The sequence below is a fragment of the Hemiscyllium ocellatum genome, chromosome 14, assembly GCF_020745735.1.
Source record: "Hemiscyllium ocellatum isolate sHemOce1 chromosome 14, sHemOce1.pat.X.cur, whole genome shotgun sequence".
Taxonomy (NCBI): Eukaryota; Metazoa; Chordata; class Chondrichthyes; order Orectolobiformes; family Hemiscylliidae; genus Hemiscyllium; species Hemiscyllium ocellatum.
In genome coordinates, this window is record NC_083414.1 from 40,084,936 (window position 1) to 40,103,392 (window position 18,457).

Sequence of the window (18,457 nt, forward strand, 5' to 3'; positions counted from 1 at the left end):
TGTAAGTCCACGCCCTCTTGTTCCTTTCAAAAGTGAAACCAGCTTCTCAGAATCGAGTCGACCCAGTCTGCTCAAATTCCTCCTGAATTTTCCCTATTCTTCTGTTTGTCTCCTACCTTGCTGATTTTTCTTTACTTTTATTGTTCTTTTGTAGGTCTCACATGTGTTCTTTTGTTCCTATTTGTAATAGGTAGCACTTTTAGGGTACATTGGAAATCACTAGTAGACCTTCCTAAATACTTAGGATATCATTTCACTATCATTTTCAGTTTTCGTTCTGCTTTTAGTAATATTATGAATTTTTAATATGCGAATACGTAATATTCTAAATGATTGCTACTTGCCAACTAGAATAAGCGGAACATATTAAAATGAAGAAACATTCTTCACATCATGCTCGCAGTTCCCACTGAATAAGAAGAAAAGGAAATGGGGCAGGATTTGTCACTGGGGTAGCCAACTTTCAAACCTGTTTGCGGTGCACTTGCATGTAATTAGAATTTAACAGTTCTCCTTTTGGCAACGTTGTACGACCCTACATTCAGAGAAGAATCTCATAAATGCATAAGGTTCCGATTGTGTAACAAATAGGGACTTCCTTGATTTTCTCATCCAGTTATAGGTTTGTTGGCTCTTGTTAAACTCACCAGGGAAAACCAGCACCAATCAGGGCATGACCGGATGAAGGTTAAGCCGTTAATTTTATTAAAAAGCATTATGTTACTTTGAGAGCTTATCCAACCCCAAAAAGGTAAACTTGATACTTCATTGATTTAAGTTTCTTTCTCCACTCCTTGCCATCATCTCTGCAAATCCCCTAAGTAATTGCCTGACTATATCAGGGTCCGTTCCCATGATTCTTTGGTGATACTCTCTTGTTGCGGTCATTTGCACTCCCACAAACCAGGGAAAGTCTATGTCTGCGAATGGGTGGAAGACTCAACATCACTCCAAAGTTGCTGGGGCTTAAACCGATTCCAGCCTTATTCTAGGGCAGCTTCAATCTTGCCCCCAAGTTGAAATTGAGTCTTTTGTTTTTTTGTGGCATATTTGCTTCGCCGATTTTAGAAATTCTAAATGCTGCTACTTGTGTTCTATAATTGTTATTTGTGATTCGTAGCGCAATCCTTTATATGTAAACATTGGGATCAACTGTTTTGTGGATGAAGGATAGTTTCAGTTAAGATACACTTACCTTACTCTCTGTGATCTTTTATTAATTATCCCAAAATTAAAATATTCATTTAACTTTCAAACTCATTGTACCCTGGTCTTTTGGGGAATAGGTTCACATTATCTTTATGAAAAATCTGGTGGTATCTTGAAATTACTGCAGAAACCAGTATCCCATCACCAAGTCACCTTGTATTTCCTAATGCACAGTACACTGTGCTGTGGCCAACCAGCTCATAGTCAGTGCTCAACTGAGGGGATTTCAATCTCCTGGTGATATTGGTCAGCTGAGGCTTTCCTCATTGGGGTTGTTAACCTGGGCCAATCAAGAACCATGTAATTAACAAAGTCCACCTAGTTCCAATCACTACATCCCTCCCCTTCAAAGCCTGGGGATATAGGCATGGTCTTTCACTTGTGGTTTCTATTCCGATGCTTTCAGCCCAGGTCTGGTTCCTTTGACTTGGACACAGATGGCATGTACTGCCCATCCCTTGCATCTGTGACATCTTGGAAGAGTCTCCTCCTTTTCTTCCAGTGGCAATGGTATTGAGGTAGCACCCATTTTGGATTCTGAGGATTCCACGTCACTAGACTGTGACTTCTAGAGACCTTCAGGCTGTTCTGAGGTGTTAGGTAGGTTTTGCTCCTACCCATCTTGAGGTAATAGCTTTCAGGTGATCTGCGTGTTTGCTCTGGATTGTATCGCCAACCCAAACCTTGTAAGTCATAGGACTTGACCTTGCATCAACCTTGCCTTGTACCGATACAGGGCAAAATGGTTCTGACACCAAATTTCATCCACTGAGTTCAACTGTTGTCTCACTTGGGGGAGGCATGTGGCTTGCTGCTATTTCACACTCTCCCTGAGGTCTTAAAATATCAGGTATAAAGTGGTGTGGAGTCTTCTCCCCATCAGCAATGCTGATGGAACTTTCCCTGTTGTTGCATATGGGTTAGTCGCATAATTAAACAGGAACCAGGACGGTTTGGTCGCAATTGACATTGTAGGCTACTTCTTTAAGCCTGCCTTCAATGTTTGGGCTGTTCTTTCTGCTAGGCCATTGGATGATGAATGGTACGGAGCTGGCCTTATCTGCTGGATGCCTCTGGACTTTTGGAAATGTTCAAAAATATCCCTGCTGTTAAATAACGTCACATTGTCTGTGACCAATATTTTTTAGGAGTCCATGTACCGTGAATGAATCTTGCAGCTTCTTAATTGTCATCCTGAGTTTGCTGAACTAGCATTATGCATATACAACCACTTTGAATGGGTGTCCTCAATGACCAGGAACACTGAGCCCATGAATGGAGTCAACATGCAATGGAGTCCAGAGTTAACCCGGCCATTCCTACAAATATGGGGTGGGCTGCTGGTGGCAATTTTTGTCCTTGTTGGCACTCTGGGCACTGCCCCACCAACACATCCATATCCATCAAATGCAGCTATATCTTCATCTTGGACAGTTTGGCCAGTATCTAACAGCGACCTTTACTCAGAACAATTACCCTTGCTCCCCACAGTAAAATGCTATCTTATACAGTGATCTGGTCTGGCAAGGTTCAAAAAGGTCTCAATCCTGGTTGCAAAGGATCTTCTGTTTCCCCACTTAACACCAGCTTTTTCAGTTTCGCTAGGACAGTACGTTTTTGTGTCCAGAGTCAGATATTATCCACAGTGACTGGGTGTCCAGAAAGTTTAAAATCAAAATGGTCACTTCCAGGAGTGGCGCTACCATCTGCCAGTGGGAGGCAGTTCAAGGCATCTGCATTAGCCGCTGGGCTTCCTGGATGGTGTTCTACCACTTACGCCTTGAGAATAAGGGTCCAATGCTGAATTCTACCAGAAGCTATGGGCAGCACCACATTGTCTTCCTTCAGTAGCCCTAGCAAGGGTTTGTGATCTGTTACTATGACAAGTTCCCATCTGTAAAGGTACCGATGGAACTTCCTCACACCAATGATGACTGCCAAACCTTCCTTCATCTGGGCATATTCACATTCAGTATCGACCAAAGTCTATGAAGCATTCACTGTAAGATATTCCAACTACTGGGCCACCAGTGAGCCAAAATTACCCCCACCCCCACCCCCATACCACATGGGGATGCACTGCATGTCAACACTACTTTTCTCTTTGGATCATAGTGGGCCAATACCTTAGATAATAGCTGTTTTCTCATTTCCCTTAAGGCCACTTCTTGGCTGTATGACCATTTCTAAGGCTGTATGTTTTTCAATAGCAGGTGTAAGGGTGCTAAAATGGAGGCCAGGATATATATGAATGTTTTGTAAAAGCTTACTAACCTAAGGAGAGACCTAAGTTCTGGTACAGGTGTGGGAGCTGGGGCTCCTTTGATCACCTTCACTTTCTCTCTCTTCCAAAGGGCGTAACCCGGCTTTGTGAACTGTGACCCAGGTAGGTCTTGTAGGACTCCTTTGCTGTCTTGAATCCTCAAACTGGCAGCAACTACAATGGCTTGGTGGCTTAGATCCTGAAGAACTGTTTAGCCACTTGGTCAAGGCTCAACATTATTGTGGAGTTCTGCAATGGGTTGGCCTTTTTTTTAGATTACTTACAGTGTGGAAACAGGCCCTTCGGCCCAACAAGTCCACACCGACCTGCCACCCACCCATTCCCCTATATTTACCCCCCTTTAACTAACACTACAGGCAATTTAGCATGGCCAATTCACCTGACCTGCACATCTTTGGACGTGGGAGGAAAACGGAGCACCCGGAGGAAACCCACGCAGACACGGGGAGAATGTGCAAACTCCACACAGTCAGTTGCCTGAGTCGGGAATTGAACCCAGGTCTCTGGCGCTGTGAGGCAGCAGTGCTAACCGCCGTGCCGCCTGGGGTCCCTCTGCTCAGGACATGTCCTTTTGTGAGGCTCTGTGATAGTCTACACTCATATGGTGTTCTCCAAGCTCAGTTGAACAGGTGAGGGTGTCCACTTCCATTGGGATGCCCTGTAGTTCCCATGCTCCAGTTGTTGCATTTTCTAATGACAGGGCAGCTGCAGTGCCTGCTTGAAGTTCAATTGGGCTTCAGCTAGTAGACATTTCTGCATGGTTACGTCATTAATCCCACATACAAAACTGTCCCTCAGCATCTCATTCAGGGTTAACCCAAAATCAGATGCCTCTACCAGTTGTTATACCCTCATTAAAAACCTCTATGTATTCCCTTGGTTCTCTAACAGCTGAATAAATTTAATAGCATCACGAAATTGGAGAATGTTTGGGGGTTTAATATTCAGTAATCAACTCTGTCAACTGTTATGGTTTTAGTGTCAAGTGCCTCCAGGAAAGTTAAGCCCCTTTATAACTGAAAATGATGTGGGTGCACATGCAGTCAGAAGGATTACTCATTACTTTTCATCTGCTCCAATGTCATTTGCCCAGAAAAAGTATCACATTCTTTCGACATACTGAGCCCAGTCTTCGACAGCAGGGTCAAATGAGTTAATCGAGGCAGGATGACAGAAATGCTTACCCCAAGTCCAAGGTGACAGTTGCGACCGAATGTTCTTCAGGCACATCCTGTTTTCTCCCATCAATGCTGAAATAACTGCACAGACGCCAGTTACTGTCACCAAGTCACCCTTTATTTACTAGTGCACCGTACACCAGCTGTAGCTAGCTAGCTCGGAGTCAGTCCTTAACTGAGGAGATTCTAATCTCTTGGTTATATTGGTCAGCCAAGGCTTTCCTGATTAGCCCATGTGAACAACCTCAATCAAGAATCTTGTAGTTAACAAGGTCCACCTGGTTCTAATCATTACATATCTATAAACCATTTTTTTGCATTATCTCTACACGTATTATTCATCTCCAGTAGTTGCTACACTTACCACTAAGGTTTGCTCATACCCTGTGGAAAAAACTTTGTTCGGCTTGAGCACACATGCTGGCACACTGAGTATGGGCGTTTTGGAAAAATCTTCATTTATGGACTGTTCAGACTAAGTGAAACTTTTTTTCTCAAAGGGCGGGAACTCTGTGTGCCTGCAGATCCATTTCGGTCTGCTTTTGAAAGGACCTTTTCAGTTTTTTTTTCGACCTTTTCAGTTTTCATGTGTGCAGATAGAGGATAACTGACTTGTCGTGGAAAAACAAGCCAATATTGAATCCTTACTCCTTTACAATGCTCCTTAGCACTGTAGAGGTGGAACGATTGATTTTAACTCAGGTCAACAGTACTGCAGGGAGGGGCTGAGGCAAACTGAAAACTGTTCTATTTCAGTAGTGTAAAGCTTAGGGATTTGAAAGACAAATCTTCCAGTTAAAGTGGTCTGTTTAACAAGTGATGAGCTAAAGGCCCTTATGTAAAGTGAGCTTGCATTAGGGGATGAACAGACAAGCATTAGAGTGGAAGATTTACTGGCTGCCAGATGCAATGTTCAGAATTATACTGAAATCCTAACAGAAGATCTGACCCTTATGCAAGAAGAATCCATTGTTTTTCAATCAAGATGTTTTGTTAATAGAGTAGGAAATAAGTAAGTAAAACTGCCTTTGTGATTTTCTAAGAGGGATTTGGAGTGATATATCATGTGTGCTATAGGGATTGCAAAGCACTTCTTCGACAGCAGACTCTAAATGCAATCAGTACTGACTTGGCACAGTCTCACTGGCATAAATCATTAATTGCAGGAAGTAAGAAGCACTTACCCGCCCAAGTTCTTTGTCCTCCAGAGCCAATACACCAGTGCTCTCTGTGAAGAGTTTCACCTTTACTGCAGGAAGTGGGTGTGTGCTGGTGAAGTCACCTTGGGTACCCCAGCTGGAGAAGAGAAACCATTGTAGAAATAATAAATTTAGTTGCTTTTAAATTCCAAAATTTCCAATTAAACATCGGACATCATGAAATGTAAATTTACGGTGTAAAATCAGATCTTGGCTTTGAAATAATTTAAAATGTTAAGCTTAACTGCTAACCAATTTTTTTTTTACAATTAAAAAAAATCCTCACAGAAACTGCTAATTGAAAAATGTTTACATTGTTTAGAATTGAAAGCTAGGGTTTGGTGCACAGCTGGAGAATGAAATGGAGTTAAATCAGGAAAGGTCATGTGGAATAAAGTGAAAAGAGAAAAGCTCTAAGCACAGCAGGTAACTGTCACAACATGTAAACGTGAAACAGGACTATGCAGAGTCACAGCCAAGTAGGGAGATGAGCTCCACTGCTCCCTTAATACATGCTGGCTTTGTTCCGACAGAACTAGTTACTGCAAAGTAATCTGTTTGCTGGGTAAGATGCATGAACAAGCTTGTAAAGGAACAATAGTGGGTGGGGGGGGGGTAAGTGGGGAGTTATCAATCTAGGTAAATGTAATATGTTTTTTCCCCTACTCTTCTTTTTGCAAATTTCAGTCATACTGTAATTATTTGTGAAATGTATGTTCACAAAATAGCAGCAGATGCGAGTCCACCAAGTTGAAATATCCACCTAAACCGTGCTGTAATTGAGCAGCTGGAAACTATGAGTCCAAAGCTGTTTCACTACTAAGAGTTCAAAACTGTGAGAAGAATTTATTATACAAATAAAACAGTACTACAAGGCAGTATTGCCAAATAACTGGTTAACTTTTAGGAAGGAAGGGATAGAAGGTCACTTGAAACTTGGAAGGTAAAGCTTTAGGTGGGGTAGAGGAACACAGTGTTCTCACAATACAAATACACCTACAACTAAAAGTTAATGCCACGAGGTTAGCAAGGACATAAAAGCTAACCAAGCATTGTTTTATTTTGACAGGGATTGAATTGAAAAGTAACTCATTTACTCTAAACCTGGATTGAACTTTCATCAGACTACAGCATTAAATTGAGAAATATCTATGAATTTCACTGTGAACACTCCTTTCCAACATCTAAAACAGTAACATTCTAAAATAAAACAGGACCATTGTGGAAAATCAGAGTTGAAAATAGAAAATGCTGGAAATGCCCAATAGGCCTTGCAGCATCTGTGTAAACAGTCAGTTTTTCAAATTGAATATGAATGTTTTCAGAAATGGAAGAATTGAACACTCAAATTAAAAATTGTTGATTCGATTTCTTTCATCACTGATGCTACCAGGCATACAGAGTATATGACACAGCAATTTTCACTCCATGACTTGATAAAACACAGAAGCAGAGGCCACTCACCAAAAATGCATGATTTCAAAATAAACAGTTGCTGGTTTCAGATTAGATTCCCAACAGTGTGGAATCAGGCCCTTCGGCACAACAAGTCCACACCGACCTCCAAAGAGCAATCCATCCACCTACATTTACCCCTGACAAATGCACCTAACACTACAGGCAATTTTAGCATGGCCAATTCACCTAACCTGCACATCTTTGGACTGTGGGAGGAAACCCATGCAGACACTGGGAGAATGTGTAAACTCCACACAGACAGTTACCCGAGGCAGGAATTGAACCCATGTCCCTGGCATTATGAGGCAGCAGTGCTAACCACTGAGCCGCAGTGCTGCCCATGTGTTATTCTATTAAATGACCCAATCTGATTGTGAGTTTACTCCAATTCCCTTCCCTTCGTTCAAACTGAGACATTAGTACAATTAATGTTTAGTGCAACATTATATAACATTTCACTAAAAGCAAACATTCTGTTCCTGCAATACATTCTCTGCGCCCGCAGTCTGGTTCCTGAACCACCTCCTGCGGGATCCTCCTGCACACCTTCCCTGCTGCTAAACTATCTGAGTTTTCTCCCTCTCTGAGCCAACCTCTCACTGCATTTGTGTTCCTGTTCACGATCCAAATACAACCAGAAGCTGAAGTTCTGAGGTTGTGGAAATAAGAGTTTCAATGATTCAAAAGTATTGGGCTTCTTAGGGTGGCTGGAAGATGATGAATTGTGCATTTTTTTAAGCTGCTACACAATCGCACATGCATGCAGCCTACAGGAAACATTGCTGACCAGCCCATTTATACCCATCTGAATATTTACCACCTTACCAACTTACATCATTCGTGAAACTCTTGATCATCCTTCTTGTATTTAAGTCCAAACTATTAATGCACATCATAAACAGCAAGTACCCTAACATTAAGCCCTATGGAACTAATTGGAAACAAACTTCCAGTCACAGAAATATCTGTCTACCATCATCGCTTGCATTTCAGCCAATTTTGGATCCAATCATGTTAATTTCTTCTATATCTCTCAGTCCTCTGTCCTAATGTCTTTATATCAATTAAAGCGAGAGAGAGGAGATACCAGAGGGTTTAACAGCCTTAAAAGTGGATAAATCTACAAGCCCAGATGATGTGTATTTCAGGCTGTTGAGTAAGGCAAGGGAGGAGAAGTGATCTTGGCAGTAATTTTCATATCCTGTCTAGCCAGAGGTGAAAATGCCAGAGGTTGGAAGAGTGCTAACTCTGTTCCATTATTCAGAAAAGGTTTAGCATTTGAAATGGTCTACGTCGATTTTTTCCATACTGAATACTTTTATTGGTCTTCACTGAGCTCAGAGCTGAAAATGTGTTGCTGGTTAAAGCGCAGCAGGTCAGGCAGCATCCAAGGAACAGGAAATTCGACGTTTCGGGTCCTATCCTGTGTGTTTATCATCCTGTTCTGTCGCTTTTGTCCCTTGAACACTGACCACTGCTCTGACAGAGGTATTCATTAACAAGTAGCTGCTCCCGGTACACTTGGACTGAATCAAATCTTATCTACCCAGAAATGGTCACAATGCCTCAGGAATCTAAAGCACTCTCTTCAGTTTCCTCTCCAGCCATGCATTCATCAGTTATATTCTGCTCTTCCGAAACTCACTACTGCATGGCACTGCGAGTAATTCAGAGATTATTACCTATTAAGTCTTGCTATACCTAATGTCCTGCCTAAATCCCTAAAGTCTGCTTGCAGGATCTCGTTCGTCTTTCTTCCTCTGTCATTGGTCTCACTATGGACCACAACTAATAGCTGTTCACCTTCTCCTTTCAAAATGCCCTGCAGCTGTTCGATGACATTCTTGACCCAAGCATCCAAGGAGGTAACTGACCACCCTGGATTCGCATCTATGGTCACAGAATTGCATGTCCATTCCCCATGCTAATGAATCCCCTGCCACTATTGCTATTGCACACTTCTTCTTAGTCTCCGGACCACCCACAGTACAATGACCTTGACTCTGACTTGTCTCCACACAGGAACCATCGTTTGCACGGTTTTCCAAGACCAAAAAGTAGCTTGCAATTAGAATGCACTCAGGAGACTTCCTTACTCCCTGTCTGGTGGCCACCCATTCTCTCCCCACCTGCACTTCTCTGTGCTGTAAAATCTGCTTCTGGGATCTCTGCATTTGTTGCTCCTTTAAACCTCATTGCCACTTCTCCTGAGACCCACAGAGCTCCACTGCCAGTTTTCCTGCTTTTTGGAACTTTCCATAAATCACTGCTCCCTTTAACCTCAGTCTCCATTTCTGAGTCTTAAACAGTTCTACCGCCACTCTCTGCAGTTCTGGGACCTTTCTGCAATTGCCGCTCCCTTTAACTCCATTGCCTCACTCCCAAGTCCCACACTAGTCTGCTGCTCATTTGATTTCTTCTATCTCACTGCTCTTGCTCTGTTTGATTGCACAGACTGCTTGCTTGGACCCCTGTTTCTCCTTCCCCCTCTTGAAAAAATTCTGAGGGACGCACTGAGAGAGGTCTTTGAAGAAGATTTTGATAAACTGGATACAGAGAGAATGTTTTCACATTTGAGCAAGAGCGTAAGTAGAGGCCATCAATATAAGGCAGTCACCAAGAAGTCCAAAAGGAAATTTAGAAGAAACCTAAAGAGTAGTGAGAACATGGAATTTCATAGGACAGGGAACTGCTAATACAAATAGTTCAGATGCATTGCAAAGGATGCTGGACAAGCATTTCAGGGAGAAGGAAATTGATAATTCAAAGAAAAATGAAAATGAGAAAAAATGTGAGGAGTCTCAAGTGGAACCAGCACAGACTGAGATGTAAGAAAATGATGTGTTTCTACTTTTTAGATTAGATTCCATAGTGTGGAAACTGGCCCTTTGGCCCAACCAGTCCACAATGGCCCTCCGAAGAGTAACCCACCCAGACTCAACCCCCTCTGACTAGTGCACCTAACACCATGGGCAATTTAGCATGGCCAATCCACCTGACCTGTGCATCTTTGGATTGTGGGAGGAAACCAGAGCACTTGGAGGAAACCCACGCAAACATGAGGAGAATGTGCAAACTCCACACAGACAGTCGCCCGAGACTGGAAACAAACCCCGGGTCACTGGTGCTGTGAGGCTGCAGTGCAAACCACTGAGTGACCGTGCTGCCCCAATGAATTACATTCTATGCAAGGAAACACATGTCGGACACTGATTACAAAGATGACTTTATTTGTATCAGTCAGTCAGTATCTAGAAAAATGTAGCCAGAATGACCACTATAAAAGACTAGATGTTCTGACGAAAAAATATTTAAAATCAAAGTAAACAGCTTCAAACTCTTGAGTTGTATGATTAAATATCAAGTGCCAATTCAGTCCAGAATTTAAGGAAGCCATTTGGCCCACTAGTAAAAATTTATGAAACACCGTAAAACTGGTTTATGAGTACATTCTTGATCTTTTTCAATCTTTATTCATTATGAAACTAGATCTCTATTGCTTCAATAAACCTTTTTGTAACCATCATTTTGTTGGGATTTTTAAGAATTAGATCGAGAGTCTATTTGCCTTGTGCTATGTGAGTAAAAACACTGTACCCTTTACTGCAAACAGATAGGAGGATAATAATATCCTGATTCACTGAAGATTGTTCTAATATTTTTCTCTCCTAATTAAAGGTTAGCTTAAGCTTCTCTGCAGCAAACATCTGACTAGCAAGTTAAGTGTTTTCTCATCATTACTTCAATGAGGTAAGACTATTTACTTGAAATAGGATGAACTGTTCGTGTGTCTTTTCCCTGTGCAAATGCTTGTCATGAAAAGAGGCACGGGGATATAACTGGGCTATTTCTGAACACAACATGCAAATTGCTCACATTATAAGCTTAATGACCATCTTTCAAAACCAGTGGGTGGTATTTAATGTCCTCCCCCACAGTGAATTTGCAGGGAGTGTATAGTGGAGTTGGAGGGCAGGGGACAGGGAGGGATGTGGGGCACGTCTTCTCCAATTAAGTCCCAGGGTAGGAAGGCAAATAATACTCACCTTAAGGCCCTCATTGTGTGTCCACTGTATGCACCCAGTCAGGACAGAATGTGGGCATTGCGGGATGGGAGATCGCAAGGTCCGCCCAGACAGCAGGGAAATGGAGACTGGTGGCACCCAGAAAGAAGAACAGGCTGGAGTGGAGGAGGCAGCAGCCAGCGGAGACACACAACAGCTGATCCTAGTTCTAGCTGGGCAGATGGAAGCAATGGTGGAGGAGGTAATCGAGAAGGCAGAGGAGTGGATACCTGTTAAAAACAGGAAGAGAAAATCCTGCCAGGCCCCCAAAGCCTCCCAGCAAAGGGGGAAAAGACAGCTGCAAGAGGGAGAGACGGCCAGCGCTTTGGATGGGGAAGACGGGCGCAAAGAAGGTCATCACCACCAGAAGAAGAGACAAAGCGCCGTAGATAAAGAAGCGGGCATTTCCTCCCAACCAGGAAACAACGGACCCCCCGAAGTCCACCCTCCACCCAGTGAGAACCAGGGGGTACCCACTGCCCCACAACTACAGGTAACTGAAAGCTGTGATCCTCTGACAGTCCCATTGTCAGACACAGAACTGGACGGTGTGGACCCTTGCCTTGGCTCAGTGACACCAGAGCGGGTAAATGACCCCAGTGAGGAGCTGGAGAGGTACCTCAGCCCAGCGAAGGTCCAGCAGTTCATGCTCACCATGGGGATGCAGACGGCTACCCCAGAGACAGGACAGTTAAATGGACAATGGTAACCCCATAAACTGGGGATTAAAGAAGTTTCCTTTGCTATCGTATAACAGGGCACCGACTCAGTAGGTGGGTTCCGCTGAAGCCATAGCTAAATAATAAGAAACTGGATGGTTAATAAAGGGAACTGTAAATAGGATACTGTAAATTTGATTAATTCAATCCATTCTTTGCATGTCTTAACATTACAATGTATATATCTATGAATGACATGACAAATTGTACAGGTACCAAAGATTTATTTCTATGAATAAAGTATATTTTGAAATTAAAAAAAATTGCTTGTACAAAGTGCCTAATTGGTGTCAGAAGGGATCCTCAGAGAGGCAACTCCCGCTGTTGCCACCGAACCCCCAACTGAAGCTTTATGTCACTACATTGGGAGTTTTTTTTTGTGTGCACAGCTCTAACTTCCCTTACAAGAGAGAATGAAATAACCATTTGCAAGGATGCTACCTGAACTACAAGCTTGTGCCAATCAGGGCGGGCTTTAAAGCAGTGACTTTACATAAGTCTTTAAAATGACTAAAAGTTGCAGTTGAGTCGACAGAAAGAGTGGGCTGGATTTCCTTCCAGTGGTTTGCAATCTTAATGCCAGTCTAAATCTCAAGCCAGAAACCTGGCAGTGGCTGTGATTAGATACATGTGCAACCTTCAGTAAAGTCGCCTCATGCCTGCTGATGAGGTGGGTGTTGAATTGAGGCCTTCAATAGTCATTAATTGACTAATAAAAGGCCTTAATTTCTGGTAAGTCAAGAAAGTAATGCATGAGTCTTTTGGCCCAGTATTTAATTGCTGAGGTGGTGGGAAAGGGATGAGTTTGTCTCACTCAATTATTTCCCCTTCTCACCACCTCTAGGAAAGGGAGAGATCACACTTAATGTAAGTCTATGTAAAGACAAAATTACACTGGGTTCCAAAATATCAGAAAATGATTCAAATGGAGTGTAAAATAAAAATCAACATTTTCTGATGTCACAATTCAAGGCTCTAATAAGTAAAAACTTTGTGCTCCCAGGATTCATATCCTCCTTCAGTAACTTGCAAATCAAACATGGCTGAAAAAAAAGTACATTTTAGTTTTATCTCCTGCAGTACAAGTGATCATATGTTATAGAGACCTGAAGTTTATTTACAGGATGCCTGTGTTTTCACTGTATTTTTCATCAAATTAAAGCAGGTTTTTCATCTGTTATAAGACTTATGTTCAAGACCATCAGCTTTTCTTAAGGTTCTGCTGGTGTTTAGTTTATGTTCTAGGTTGGCATGGATACATCTTTCTGTGGAGCTGTTTGATGCACATTTTGAAAAGGATTTTTTTTCCCACAGCAATACATAAACCCTGCTTGAGCTGGGTCAAGACCACAGCTTTGCCTTGTTTTGTTTCTGAGGCTTGGGAGAATGGTGTTCAGCTGCTGGTTATTCATTTCTCAATGGAAAACATAGGACCTGCAAATGCATGACAAGGGAGTTGAAGTCTTTTTTCCAGGTTGGGATTGGAGCATGGCTGGGGAGGGAGCAGTAGAGAGTGGGGGTTGCATCTCAGGTCTGAAGGCCTGTACTGAGCTAGAAATATTGATCATATGTATCTAAAAGGGTGGGAACTGGGGTCTGCATAAATATCAGAATTATCAAGTGACATAGAAAACTAAAAGGGGTAGAGTGCATGTTGTATGCATTGAATCGTCTATCCATGAGTCCTTAGAGTCTGTCTATCCCTTAACACCCTTGAGAAAAGTTCAATCCACTGTTAACCTATTGAAGTTCTCTAACAATTACCTTGAAATAACCACAAAATGTCCATAACTGTCTTGCACCCCTGACACAGCTTCAAAGAGGCCAGTATTCTGTCACCAAGTCAGCATTTAATTTACACGTGAACAGTCCTTGACTTTAGTACTGCCTCTTCAAAGTAGGCTCCCAGAGTGCCGGTATCTCTGACACTTAGCTTTTTATCTCTCAGTAAGGGCTCCCGAATGGAACAAGGTTAACAGCTCCAGTCAGGGAACTCCTATTCTGTGAGGTCCACCTGGCTGACCTTGTTACAATCATTAAATCCCTCCCTCTCTGAATCTGATGACATAGGCAGATCCTTTTTCTTGAAGATGCTCCTGGAATGTTTTAGCACTGGGTCAGGTTCCTCCAACTCGATGTCAGATAGGGGCAGCCGGTAAAACACGGAAGCTTGCTCCTTGTACCAGTAGCGCCTTGGTAAATTTTACTCTCTTCAGCAAAAGTGTCGAGGTGGCTATATTAAAACATTGAACATAGAACATTACAGCGCAGTCCAGGCCCTTTGGACTTCAATGTTGTGCCGACCTATGAAACCAATCAGAAGCCTATCTATCCTACACTATTCCCTTTTCATCCATATGCTTATCCAATGACCATTTAAATATCCTTAAAGTGGACGAGCCTACTTCTGTTGGAGGCAGGGCATTCCTCGCCCATGCTACTCTTAAGTTAAGAAGCCACCTCTGACATCTGTGCTATATCTATCACCCTCAATTTAAAGCTATGTCCCCTCATGCTAGCCATCACCATCTGAGGAAAAAGGCTCTCACTGTCCACCCTATCTAACTCTCTGATTATCTTATGTCTCAAATCTTATATTTGTCATGCGCATCTCTGATTCTAAGGACTCATCAATGCTTGAAGGAGAGGGTAAACCCATGGGTTCTGGAAGATTTTCCAACAGTTCCGAGAGGCAGGGCATGTTTTGCTCCTGTACCGTGTGAGAATTTGTGGCTTTCATATGGTTCACCTGCTTGGACCGTTACACTTACCCAAACTTTATACGTCACTGTCCTGAGTGATGATCCAAGCTTCCCAAACAAAGGCATGATGTATAAGATTCTTAACCCAACTCAAAGATCGCTTTTGCGAGTGAGGTTCTTCAGGATCGTGTTTTACTCTCGTAACCCCTGAAATAACTCCACAGCGGCCAGTATCCCATCACCAAGTTACCCTTTAATTTGCACCTGAACAGTCCTTGACTTTACTACTGCCTTAGTCTGAGTCAGCTCCTTGCTCTCTGACACTCGTCTTTTTATCTGTCAGCCAGAGCTCCCTGACTGGGCCAGATTAACAGCCTCAATCAGGTGGCTGACCCTGGTTACAATCATTACATCCCTTCCCCTCCTCTGGCACGTTTCCTTTCAGGTCTGTGCTGTCAAGTCAACATCTTCCCTTTCACAACAAGCAAGAAGCATACAGGGGCTCAGCAGCACCAACTCAATGAGATTCAGGCCTTAAGTCTTCACTTCAATGACTTTATAGCTACTTTGGCAGGAGTTAAAGGGTGATCCGTTTAAGTACACAGAACTTTGTGCTGGCTTTAATTACCGTCTGATGTAAGTAGGGGGTTACACTTTGTAAAACGCCTACTGGTTCATTAAGCCCACGGGTATTCAGTAGGAATGTATGCAGGTGGCAGCTACTGCTGTTTGAGATTCACAAGGCTGTAAGTCTACCATTGTCCAAAAGATTGGTTTCTATTAACACCCACAGAGAAAACAAAATGAGCTTTTCTCTGCATGCAAAATTAGTCAGATACAGGATAATAACAAGGGGCAAAAGGTAAAACTCTGAAAGAAATACAAAAACAGTATCTTCAACAAAATCAGGTAGCATGAAGTGATAGCCTCCATGTAACTATTTTAAAATAATCAATATTTGAAAAGAAAGTTCAAATTAACATCTAATTTATATTCTCATTGTTATTTGTTTGTCATGGGGGAGAAAGCAGCTGCTAATCTTGGGTTGTGAGTAACTTTTTGAAGCCTGGCATTTATTGGCTAAGCTTGATTGCGTTATGATAGTATCTGTGGGAAGCGAGAGAAGTGATTGCTGGGCCTCTTGCTGAGATATTTGTATCAACCATAGTCACAGGTGAGGTGCCGGAAGACTGGAGGTTGACAAACATGGCACCACTATTTTAAGAAGGGTGGTAAAGACAAGCCAGGGGACTATAGACGGGTGAGCCTGACCTCGGTGGTGGGCAAGTTGTTGGAGGGAATCTTGAGGGACAGGATGTACATGTATTTGGAAAGGCAAGGACTGATTAGGGATAGTCAACATGGCTTTGTGCGTGGGAAATCACGTCTCACAAACTTGATTGAGTTTTCTGAAAAAGTAACAAAGAAGATTGAGGGCAGAGCGGTAGATGTGATCTATATGGACTTCAATAAGGCGTTCGACAAGGTTCCCCATGGGAGACTGATTAGCAAGGTTAGATTTCATGGAATACAGGGAGAACTAGCCATTTGGATACACAACTGGCTCTAAGGTAGAAGACAGAGGGTGGTGGTGGAGGGTTGTTTTTCAGACTGGAGGCCTGTGACCAGTGGAGTACCACAAGGATCGGTGCTGGGTCCTCTACTCTTGTCATTTACATAAATGATTTGGATGCGAGCATAAGAGGTACAGTTAGTAAGTTTGCAGATGACACCAAAATTGGAGGTTAGTGGACAGCAAAGAGGGTTACCTCAGATTACAACAGGATCTTGACCAGATGGGCCAATGGGCTGAGAAGTGGCAAGTGGAGTTTAATTCAGATAAATGCGAAGTGCTGCATTTTGGGAGAGCAAATCTTAGCAGGACTTATACACTTAATGGTAAGGTCCTAGGGAGTGTTGCTGAACAAAGAGACCTTGGTTCATAGCTCTTTGAAAGTGGAGTCAGAGGTAGATAGGATAGTGAAGAAGGCATTTGGTATGCTTTCCTTTATTGGTCAGAGTATTGAGTACAGGTCATGTTTCAGCTGTACAGGACATTGGTTAGGCTACTGTTGAAATATTGCGTGCAATTCTGGTCTCCTTCCTATTGGAAAGATGTTGTGAAACTTAAACGAGTTCAGAAAAGATTTACAAGGATGTTGCCAGGGTTAGAGGATCTGAGCTACAGGGAGAGGCTGAACAGGCTGGAACTGTTTTCCCTGGAGCGTCGGAGGCTGAGGGGTGACTTGATAGAGGTTTACAAAATTATGAGAGGGGGTCGGGGAGTCCAGAACTAGAGGACATAGTTTTATAGTGAGTGGGTAAAGATATAAAAGAGACCTAAGGGGCAATTTTTTCACACAGAGGGTGGTACGTGTATGGAATGAGCTGCCAGAGGATGTGGTGGAGGCTGGCACAATTGCAACATTTAAGAGGCATTTGGATGAATATATGAATAGGAAGGGTTTGGAGGGATATGGGCCGGGTGCTGGCAGGTGGGACTAGATTGGTTTTGGATATCTTGTCAGCATGGGACCGAAGGGTCTGTTTCCATGCTGTACATCTCTATGACTTTAAGTAATTTGGATTTACTTTTATCCACTGGCTACAGTCAGACCTAGTGAAAGAAAGATGGCTTTGGTTGTTGAAGGTCAATCATTACATCCCCAGGACATTGCAGAATTTCTCAGGGTAGTGCCCAAGGCCTAACCATTTTCAGCTGCTTCATCACTGACCTTCCCTCCATCATAAAATCAGAGGTGAGACTAATTGCTGATGGTTACACAATGTTCATGATGCATTTGTGTCATACAACAACCAGGCAATGACCATGAGTAACTACAGTGAATTTAACCATCTCCCCTAGACTATCAATGCCGTTACCATCTTTGAATCAACTACTGTAAACAATATTAAGGGTTACTATCAACCAGCTATATAAATACTGTGGCTACAAGGCAGGTGAGACGAGGGTTCTTTGGCCAGTAGCTCACCTCCCAGTCTCTCAAAGCCTGGCCATGTTTTACAAGCCACAAGTCATGAACGTTATGAAATACTTCCCATTTGCCTGGATGAGTGTAGCTCCAACAATATTGAAGAACACCATCTGGGCAAAGCAGCTTGCTTGACTGGCATTTCATCCATCACCATTGATGCTGAACACCAGCAGTGTGTGTACTATCTGCAAGATCTACTGTAGAAATTGACCATATCTCTTCAAAAGCATCTTGTGAACACACATCTCTACCAGCTAGAAAGGCAAGCCCAGCAGATGCACAAGGGCACCATCTGCATGTTCTCTCACAATCCCACACCACCCTGACTTTGAACTATATCACCACTTTGTCACTGTTGCTGCATGTAAATCCTGGAACTCCCTTCCTAATAGCACAATGAGTGTACACAGACTGCAGAAGTTCAAGAAGGCACTGCCATCCTCTCAAGGACAATTATGGATGAGCAATAAATGCTGGCCCAGTCAACGATGCCCACATCCACATTAGAAATAAAGAAAACGATCACTTGCCGTCAACTGGTTTCCTGTGAATAAGCAAACTGGGAGTCTTTTATCTCCGGTATGATAAGACTTCCTGTGTTTCTGATGAGAGTAACCTTTTGTATTTTTTGTTAGTTAGTTATATAGT

At 42.8% G+C, this 18,457-nt stretch overlaps 1 protein-coding gene across 3 annotated transcripts in view; it reads right to left on the reverse strand.

Moving 5' to 3' along the window:
• Positions 1 to 18,457, reverse strand: part of cadpsa (Ca2+-dependent activator protein for secretion a) — a 628,699-nt gene that overhangs the window by 269,282 nt on the left and 340,960 nt on the right. For all 3 annotated transcript variants that reach the window (XM_060835662.1, XM_060835661.1, XM_060835663.1), the window contains exon 7: positions 5,856 to 5,967. In XM_060835662.1, coding sequence (XP_060691645.1) covers positions 5,856 to 5,967 — 112 coding nt within the window. The remainder of the gene's footprint in view (positions 1 to 5,855; positions 5,968 to 18,457) is intronic.